The 10,073-nt window shown below is 61.2% G+C and overlaps 1 protein-coding gene across 1 annotated transcript in view; it reads right to left on the reverse strand.

Moving 5' to 3' along the window:
• Positions 1-8,587, reverse strand: part of LOC117644513 (nuclear receptor-binding protein homolog) — a 28,595-nt gene extending 20,008 nt beyond the window's left edge. Inside the window, exon 1 of the mRNA XM_034384040.1 lies at positions 8,012-8,587. Coding sequence (XP_034239931.1) covers positions 8,012-8,146 — 135 coding nt within the window. The 5' untranslated portion in view covers positions 8,147-8,587. The remainder of the gene's footprint in view (positions 1-8,011) is intronic.
• Positions 8,588-10,073: the final 1,486 nt, after the last annotated feature.

Genomic DNA, 10,073 nt, shown 5'->3' on the forward strand with positions numbered 1-10,073 from the left:
AGAAGCGACAACGATGAACCCGACCCCCTTCCTCTTCCCCGGCGCTTAATGTAACACCCCTACCCCTCCCCCCGCCGCGCTTCCCGACCGCAACATGCAAAGGAGCGTCCCTGCACACGGCTAGCCAGGCTAGCCACTCGGGGTTGGGGAGGGGGAGGGGGTTGATGGGACCCTCATCACCGTAATTGAGCCAGCCCCGTCCACTGTAATCAAGTCAAGGGAGCCGCAAATACGGCCCGTCTTCATGTCGGGCGGGGCGGGGCGGGGCGGGGTGGGGCGGGGTGGGGCGGCCTGTCCAGCCAGCGCCACTTTTTAATCGGCCAAGTATCTGCCTGCTCGAGTGGGAAGGGACGGGCAGGCACACACACAGACACAGACTCACACACACACACACACACGCCGTACGAGTGGACGCCCTCGAGAGCCTGCTCTGGTATGAGAACAGTGGAGAATTCACCAACACGGTTTATACAAAAATAATCTGAGAATTTCCCTGACTTTTCCCTGACGCGAAATTACGAATTTCCCTGACATTGGAGCGCATCAAAACATTGATTGAGTTGAACTCGAACGACCGGTGTCTCGCGCTCTCCTCCGCGGTTGTCCAGCAAACAGGTCCAGTGTCGCAGTAAATATATTTTTCCCTGACATTTTGCTGCATTTTGCGAAATTCCCTGACATTTCCCTGATTTCCCTGACCTTATTTTTTTCCCTGACTTTTCCCTGATTTCAAGGTTTTCAAGGTTTGTATAAACCCTGACCAAGCAACTACTCGTTGCAAAAAAAGAAGAAGATACCAGCAGCGGTAAACTGAAGATGCAAACAAGTCATAAGACTCCGCGCGCGTGTGTGTGAGTGCACCCTGTGACAGTGGCCGTGTGTGGAGGTGGCATCAGCCAACAACTTTTCGCCGATTAGATAAAAAGCCGCCAGTTCCGTTACACGCCACTCCGCCGTCGCGCAGCTAAACGGCGTCATTTGGCGGGGCGGCGCGGGGCGGCGGGGCGACGCTAGAGCAGAGACCAGCGGAAAAACAAGTGTGTGCACTGCCCTGCCGCTGCCCCGCCGGGTAAACTTCCCCGCCGCCGGCGGCACGGCGCACGGCACACACGGAGAAGTACAGGCCCCGCCAAAACAATGGACTCGGACTCCACACTGTAAGTCCGGCGGCCAGACAGCCATAGGCGGACACACTGCGAAGCACTAGGGGGGCGTCGTACACAGTGTACAGTCGCGCACGGCGTCGTGTTTTCGTTTCGCGTTTGGCGGCGATTGGCGCCAAATCGTCACGCTGTTTACTCCGTTCACCGTCGCGCCCGGGCGACGCCCAGCCAATCAGGGCGCGGGACGGCAATGGCCCATTAGGCGCGTTAGCGGCGCGGGCTTTTCAAAAATACGCGGTGCACGGTGCCAGCGAGGCGACCGAGAGCGTCGTCGCGCCGCTCGGCGCGTCCACGCGTGCCGGGCCGCCCGCCAAATTAGGCGTTAGGATGATGCCACGTGGACGCCGTTACACGCCAGACAGCACGCTCTTTCTCTGTCGCACTCAAGGGTGCGAGAGAGACAGAGCGACGACGGAACGAAGCGCCGGCGGTTCGGAATCCAGACTACACTGCTACGCAGCCATGACGGCCGCAGCGAGGCACTCATTGTGCTTCCGTGAGTGACTGCGGCGGGCAGACCCCCCCCCCCCCTTTTCGCTTGCCCGCGCGCAAACAGACCAAAATACGACAGGACAAATGCAAATAAACAGGCCGCGTCGGCGGCGTACCACGCCGTACGTGACGGCCAGCCGCCAGCACCGAGGGGTGAATCACTAGTGTACTCATGTGTACAAATTTGCCCGTACTCAGTGTACTCACAAGTTCAAAAAGGGCGAAAATCACTAGTTTTGCGATCGATTTGGCGTTGAGTGCCGTTTAAAACGCTAAATAAAGCCTTATAATGTTTCCAAATGTGAAATTTATGAGTAAAACAAGGTGTACTCACCCGTACTCATGTACTCATGTGTACACTAGGACGCTGAGTGATTCACCCCTCGGCCAGCACCCACTGATTCCGAGAGTCTCTCTGTCTCTCTCGCGCCCAGACGGCGCGCTCATGAGTGCGAGAGAGACAGAGCGACGGCTCTCGGAGTCAGTCTGCAGAGGCCCGCGCGGGTCGTGGGTGGGACGCAGCAACGCGCAGGGACAGGGTCACGCGGCCACGCGCGAGGCTAGCTGGCGACACGGAGACCGCCGAGCCCGCGGCGTCCAGCCTGCCAGTGGCCCCTTCCAGTGGCGGGGTCGGCGCCGAGCGGCCAGACACAACAACGAGGCGGCACGCCCACGCACTGGGAAACGCACCGAAAAAGAAAACGCCCGCGGTCCAAACGTGACGCGCGAGGTAAACAAGCCTCGCCGCGGCCGGGGCGATCACCACGACGCCGACGCCGCGACGCGCCGCGGCCAACCACCGGCCGGCGAGGCGCACTGCAGATGCACTCTCTCCGTGACATAACCATGAGTCAGAGTCACGGGCATCCGAACGGAACCGGTTCCTGCGCCGCCCGTCCTGCCCGTCCGCCCCGCACGGCCGTGGACGTCGACGTGAACGTCGACGTGAACGTCGGCGTGGGCATGCCGCTGGACCGAACCGAACCGGTTCCTCCGCGACGACGCCAAGCTGCGCCGCCGCAGCGCCAAGCCCGCCGCAGGGATGACACCGGCCACCCGGCCGACCGCGTCCGAGGCCGCCGCACGGCCCCACGGCCCCACGGCCGGGGCAACGCATCGCGAACCCTGGGCGGCAATGCGGCCATCTAGGCTGTGAGGGCCTTGCTTCGCTTTGCGGCGCAGAACCGAGCGACGCCCCCCTTCCCTCTGCGCGTAACCGGGACACTCTCTCCTCCCCGCTCTCGGTGCACGGTGTACCCACACAGCCAACGAGATGGTATCGCCGGCGATTTAGCGGGCAAAAAAACGAGGCGTTTGAACAGGGGGCGGCGTGGAGCGCGGGGGTGGGTGAGGGGGGGGGCTCGCATCGGGCGGGCCGCGCAGAACCTTCCCCAACAGGACCCCCGCGGGGGCCGCAGGGGCGCACGCGGCGGGGCGCGGCCTTGAGGAGCGACGACCTTGAACAAGAGGGGGGCTTAGGGCTCCCCCCCTCCCTTCCTCCTCCCCTATTACATAAGACAGGGACGCTATTTTTCGACCAGAGAGCGCTAATGGTTAAATTAAATCAACCGCGCCGCGCCACGGCGAGCCGCGCTTGGAGCCGCGCCGACCGGCGGAGACAGTCGCGGTGCAGCGGACTCAGACGCTGCATCCGTCCGGAACAATGGGCAGACACTTCCTCTCGCCAATAATTTGATGCAGACGGCGGTCTGTCTGTCTGTCTGTCTGCGTCCGCCCGTCTGTCGTGCCCCTTCGGTCATACTCCGCCAAACGGCGTGAATTGAAATAATGATCGGTGTGAATTGAGAAATCATCCAGGAGCTGATTGAAAAATCCATAGCCCCCCCCCTCCACACACACACACACAGCACGCGAAGGTCGGGGCCGGCCGGCCCAAGAAGGGGCGACGGATTGCATGTCCGCGTTGCAGTGTCAAGTGCAGCGTGTTGCATGCAGGGCGGCTCCATTCCAAAACAGAGTCGCCCCGTCTCTCTCGCACTCGCGGGGCGTGTCGCCGCGGTGGTGCCTGCACTGCCAGACGGCGGCGAGGGCGTAGACCGCCAGCCAGCCCGTCCCGCTGACAAGTCAGGCTGTCTCTCTCGCACTCGCGGCGCGGCGTCCAGGGATTCAAGCAAATCCAGCTGAAACCGACCGAGTCCGCTCAGCAGCGCATCAAGCGCATCCAGCCGGCGGCAGGGCCAGGCAGGGCGTCACGGATGGCGCATCGGGCCTCGCAAAGCCAATGAGCGAGCTCCACTTGTAAACCGGGCCAGAAGCGCTAGAAACCGTCCGGCCAGACAAGGCAGAGGCGAGCCTGAACGCAGGCAGCCCGCGTGACGCAGGCAGAACACGACTCGCGTACCCCTTTCCCCCTCCCCCTCCCCCGCCGGGCATCGCCAGGCCCCACAAAGTGCAACACTGTGTGAGGCGCGCCGCGCCACGCCGTGCTCGCTGCGGTGCGGCGGTACGTACGGCGCGCCAGGCCCGCTGTTGCAGCGCGGGACGTACTACACCGCGTACTGCGCGACTGCGTGGGCAGGCCGTTTAAGTCCACCGTAAAATGGCGGAGGCGACGATGATGGCGGCGGCAGAGCCATGGCAGAGCGGACTCGGCACACCCACTTCCCCACCTTTCCTGCATAAAAGTCGTGAGCCCTGCTTTGCAACATTTATCTCACTCTCTGTCTCTCTCTCTCTCTCTCGACGCCGAGGTGCGCACGCACGCGCACCACGATCCGGCTTCCCCCTCCCACTCTGCTCGGCCCACCCCGCCCCCGTCGCCACCCCCTCGCCCGCAACTTGTCCACACGCCCATTACTGTCGTCTCTCGGATTCACTTTGTCCGTCATGACACCGCCGGCCCGACCGCGTGGCCCGGCCCTAGCCCCACCCAGAGGGGAGAGGGGAGCGGCACAGCGGCCACGCGAAAAATATACCCGAATAAAAGGGAACTCCAGCGGGGGAGGGTGGCCGGCCAGGCCGGGCCTGCAGGGACTGCAGGGCGGCGGCGGAGGGGTGCTGCGTGGGTGCCGCTACGCCACTGCGTGGGTGCGGCGCGGGGGCGGCGCGGGGGCGTCCAGGGCGCTGCGCGTTTCCCACGCCCCCCTCCGCCCCCGCCGCCCCCCGGCGCCAAGCCACGCCACGCGAGGAAAGGGGAAGGGGGGAAGGCTCCGCAAGACACGACGGTCCAACCGCGTAAAAATAGCATCAATGCGTCTCGCCGCGGCCTGCCCGCGCCCCGCACCCTCCCTCCGCGGCGGCGGCGGGGTGCGGAGGGGTTGGGAGGACAATACGGACGCCTGCGGCTGCACGCTGACTCCGTCGGTCTCTCTCTCCCATACGGAAAGCCTCATGAGTGCGAGAGGGCCGCCCGCTCGGAATCAGTCTGCTGGCCACTGACTGGCGAATTGGCGAGAGTGGCGGGGCGCAAGGCCGCCGCCGTTCCGCGCGTTCGAACCGACGGGCACGTGACGCGGCCCGGGGACGCTGGGCCGCGCGGGGCGCCGCCGCGGTGCCGTTTGTTGTGGCGGCAGCGCAGCGGATTGGCTCCGAGAGTCGTTTCCATCGCGATGTCTCTCTCGCACCTACGGTGCGGAATCAGTCTTCAGCCAGCACCCCGACGACGGTCTCCAGCTGCCCGCACTCTCCGCCAACTCGGGTCAACTTGACGGCGAGCGGGGCGGATTTTCTGCAGAAACTTGGTGCGGGCAACTTGGCAGGGGAGCCTCGCGGAAGACGGACGGGGTCAACATCCTGGACTGCAGCTGCTGCTGGTGCCTCTGGTGCGCGAGTGGCTTCAAGGCCGGTCCGCCTCCCCCACCCTTCCCCGCTGCACCGCCGCCCCCTGGCCCCCCTGCCCGCGGCGGCCTGGCCGAGGCATGGCCCGGCCCGGGTCACGTAGAAGAGTCGCGCAGGCCTGCGTGCGTGCACAGCGCGTGGCGTCGCGTAGCACCGCGTCCCCACCAAAACAACCCACTTGTCGACGACGAGAGCGGCGGCTGTGCTCCACGACGGCGAAGGATTCGGGGATTCCCCGGCACGCGGTCCAGAGGAAAGCCCCGGCCACCCCGTGAGCTTACCGGGAAGCCGACGACGACGTCGAGGCTGTAGTAGGCCCGCTTCGTCCGCACAGTGTCTCGCACCTATGAGTGTGAGAGAGACAGCGACGAGCCCAGCCCCCGACGGGCAGGCAACCAGCAGCCCCGGCCGCGCGTTGCCGCGTTGCCCCAAGGACGCGCGCGCTCGGCCCGTGTTTACAAACAACCCCGTCCGCCTCAAATGAACCCCGTGACGACGTGACGAAGACTCGTCGAGGGGCGCACTGTTGGGGCAGGCTGGAGAATCTCCGCCCCGTCCGGACTGGTACACTGTCAGGGGAGAAACCGCCAGAGAGTAGGCCGGCGACGCGGTGCGAGTTCCACAGCCGGAAGCGGAGCACGAGAGGGGCAGCGCATTTAGCGTTCGGCCGGTGGACGGCGACATGCTAACCTGCTACACCCACTGTACTTACGTACGCGGCCAAAGTACCGCAGGCCGCACTCCGGCCCAGCAAGGCTTCACTTTTGGCGAGGGCTGCGAGGCGATCCCAGCCCCGCGCGCATCCTGCCTCTGCCCCTCTGCCTCGCGGGAGGGGAGGGGAGGGGGCGTCGATCAGCTGACAAGTCCCCGTCGGCCGAGCCGGTTCGGCCTGAAAGGTGCGCGGTGCGCGGCAAGGCAAGGCAGGGGCGAGCCGAGCCGAGCCGAGCACAGCGCCGCCAAGCGCAGCCGGGCCCTTGGGGAGGACGTAGGAGGACGGCATGCGGCGCCGAGCCGCGGCACCGCGCACCAAGCCTCGCCGCGAAGGTATGCGTCTGGCGCACGCGGTGCCGCGGGGCGGGGCGGGGCGGGCGGACGCGCCGAAGGCAGGTGCACCGGGTTACATCGCGCCGGCTACTCGATAACTCGGCCCCGCGCCCCGCGACCTCGCAGTACTGCATGCACCTCGCCGACTCTGCGCCGACACGGTTTCGGATGGAAAGTGAAACGCCTCGCCGCGCCACGCCAAGGGAGCCAAGGGCAGCGACGGCGTCCTCGGGCGCGGGGCGCGGTCGGGTCAGCAAGCAGCCAGCGCCCGCTCGCACGCCAAGCGCCCCAAAATTTCATTTGTCGCAGCGAGACAGGGAGAGGAGGGGCGCCCGCGCCGCGCTGAGGACACTGGAGACTTCCCCGGCCCGGCGGGGTGTGGAGTGGAGCAGGGTGGAGGTGGAGGGGGCGTGGCCGCCCTGCCCGGCCGGCCCGACACGCCAAGGCCGAGGCTGCGAGGCCCTGAGGCCCTCCCCGTCGCACTCGTAGCAAAATTACACTCGCAATTGGCGGGGCGCGGGGCGGGGCGGGGCGGGGAGGGCGGCACGCCAGCGAGATCGCTCCACAGGCGGACAGGTGCAGAGACCGGCCGCGGAGCACCGCGTCGCGGGGGTGGACGGCACAGCCGGCACACCGCAAAACGAGACACGACTTATGGCACGCCGGGCACCTGCCAAGGCGTGGCGTGGCGGGGCGCGGCGCCGACGGGGTAGCACGTTGTCAAGGGCGAAGGCGGTGCACTTAGCGCCAGACGGGGTGACAGGTACAAATACAGAGCCACTGAAAAGGGTGCGGGGTGGTCAGTCGGCCGCAAGGTGGTTATTACCAGCCGTCCATTCAAAGTGCCAACACCAAAGTGCCAACACCAAAGCGACAACACTGAGGAATCGTCAGAACACACATCATGCTTGTCGTAGTCGTTCATCCAAAAGGAAAGAGGCGTAGCCGCACTGTGTCACTCAGGAAACGCATTTTACAAGGTTCGAGAAGGTGACTTTAACTTTAAGCAATGTGGGACGTCAGAAAAATAACACAAGTTTGAAGGCAATGTGATGCCGAAAGCAACAGATCAGAATTTAGAGTCCATCTGAGCCATTGACAAATTGCACAGTGAGCAATAGTCGAATCATGACATTTCTAACAAAAAGTGGGGTTAAGGCGCACTATGACACAGTAAATAAACTTCATTTTAGGTGGCAATCATCAAAAAAAGTTAGGTGCATCGTAGTGGCAGTCTGCCATAAACAAACTTTGACAACAAAATGTAATCAAAACTAATTAATTAATGCATTTTTATTAAATAGTGACACCTTCTCCAAAACGGGATTTCAACTTGCAGACGACAGAATTTAAGAATGCAATGGAATCGAAACTTTGAAGAGGACACATACTCCTATGGCCTCGCTTTAAATGCGTTCAAAAAGTAAACAGCAACTTCCTCGCTTCCTTCCTCAAGTTTAACAGTGTGCATCAATAAAACTTAATTAGCTCACAAGGTTTGACTTGACACTAACCTCTTCCCGTCGCTTGAGCCATCGCCCACAAGGACTCTCCTCCAGGATCTCACTCTCATCCTCAGAGTCCTCTCCGGACTCCCGAGGACTCTGACTCTTCTGCTCCGGGTCGTTGCTTGATCTGCTTCCCGGCATAGCGACAATCCTGTTCCTCAGTCAATGTCGCGCCCGTGCCGACAGTGCAGATACTTCCACGAAGCTTCTACGACTTGGCCTGCATGTCTAGTCCCAATCACCATTGCCATTGAACATCACTGAGGCGCAAGACGCGACGCCTAATCACTTTCTTCTGCTCGACACTGTTAATCCACTCATGACCCAAGACCTTGGCCAGACAGCAGCACTTGGCGACGGAACACTCCAATTTTTGTCACTCGGGCCGAAACTGAACACGGTCACTGCATGCGAAGAGGTTGCCAAACACGTCGCGAGTCTATTTCAAATAAGCGAAACTTGGACTCTTTAACAAACAACAAAAAGAAAACAAACACACGCTCCGGGGTTAAGAAATTTTACGACACGGAGGATCGAGATGTGTCCTCTTTGATTCACGAGTGCCCACTGCCGGGTAGAAAAACGATACACTCCCACGACCCCATCTCTCTCTATTAGAAAACATGAAGACAGAAATTGCACCAATAAGGCTGCTAGAAAGGTGAAAATATTTAATGCACTGGAGAGGCAACACAGCCATCAGTCAATAGACTCGTTACCTAATCTAAGCAGCGCTGGAAAAGTGCTTTGTAGGGCGGCAAAGTCCAGAGAAAGATTTTATTTCAGCCCCAAGTGTTGGCAGCGAAAGCAGTCTCGACCACACCGATCGCTAGCGCCATCCGTCGGCGAAACGTGGAACCTCTTCAGCGCGGTGGAGGTTGGTGGCTGTGTGACACGGAAAGAAAAATAAGCTCCCTACGCAAACATCCTTGTCGATCAATTAATGTCCACTTTGCATGCAACACTGATTCGAACCAGCGCGGAGCCCTAAGAAAATTGTTTTCGTGGGTTGGCTTTGCAAAACCAAATGGTTTGTCGCAGCTTAAGCTCCCTCAGCCGTGGCGTCAAGTTGGCAGTCCCCAAGCACAGCAAGGCGGCGTTTTTAAATCCACAAGGTGTTCACGAGCCCTAGTGTGGCCTTTCTAGAATTTAAGAAGATTCATGGAGACATTTAGTTTTTTTTTTTGGCGGGAAGCACGGGAGGAAACTGAAGGGGAAAAGGGGAAAACAATAGTGTATGACCAGTCAGAGGCGAGGGGTCACCCTCAGCGGTGCACTGGAGGCCATACGCGGCCATACGCCGTATGGCCCAGAACAATTTTTCGGCCGTGCGTATGGTCCAGAACATTTTCCTCGCCCATACGCTCATTTTTGGCCAGACGCTGGCCATACGCTCGACTTTTGGGGCCCAGGCGGGCCATTGCCACCTCTGCGCGCGTTTTGGGCTTGACGCCACGGAAGCGGTCAATGCAATTAGGGAGTTTGATGATGATAATGAACAATTACCTGCTGCACTCGAGCGCTTAAAAGCTCTAATTCAGACCTTCTCAATTAGTTCAGCTGAGAGCTGAGTGCGAGCGAGGTTTCAGCGCCATGAACATGATTTGTACTTCACTACGGAATTCCTTAACTGTTGCCTAATACCCCCCCCCCCCCCCGCTGAAGACCAGAGCGTATGGTCCAGAACAAAGTTACCAGTGCACCGCTGGTCACCCTAAGGCGGGAATGCCTTGCGGCAGCTGACGTACACTTTTCATAACAACCTCGTTCAGCTCGAAGCTCGAACCCCCTTTCTTCCCCGCAAACCACACAAATCCGCCAAATCACGGCTCGCCTTCTACAATGCCACCACGCCCACGCTCGAGAATGAGCGCGGCAACAAACACTGAGAGTCGTTCTCGTCGCTCTGTCTCTCTCGCACCCATAGGGCACGGCCCACGAGTGCGAGAGAGACAGAGCGACGAAAACGATTCTCGGAAATGAGTCTGGAGCAACCCCGCCGCACTTCCACTTTCACGGGAAAGTCATGACAGCTCTAATGCGCTGGGACTCGCTGGACGGGTCGGAG

This window comes from Thrips palmi, unplaced genomic scaffold, assembly GCF_012932325.1.
Source record: "Thrips palmi isolate BJ-2018 unplaced genomic scaffold, TpBJ-2018v1 HiC_scaffold_18, whole genome shotgun sequence".
In the NCBI taxonomy this organism is placed as follows: domain Eukaryota; kingdom Metazoa; phylum Arthropoda; class Insecta; order Thysanoptera; family Thripidae; genus Thrips; species Thrips palmi.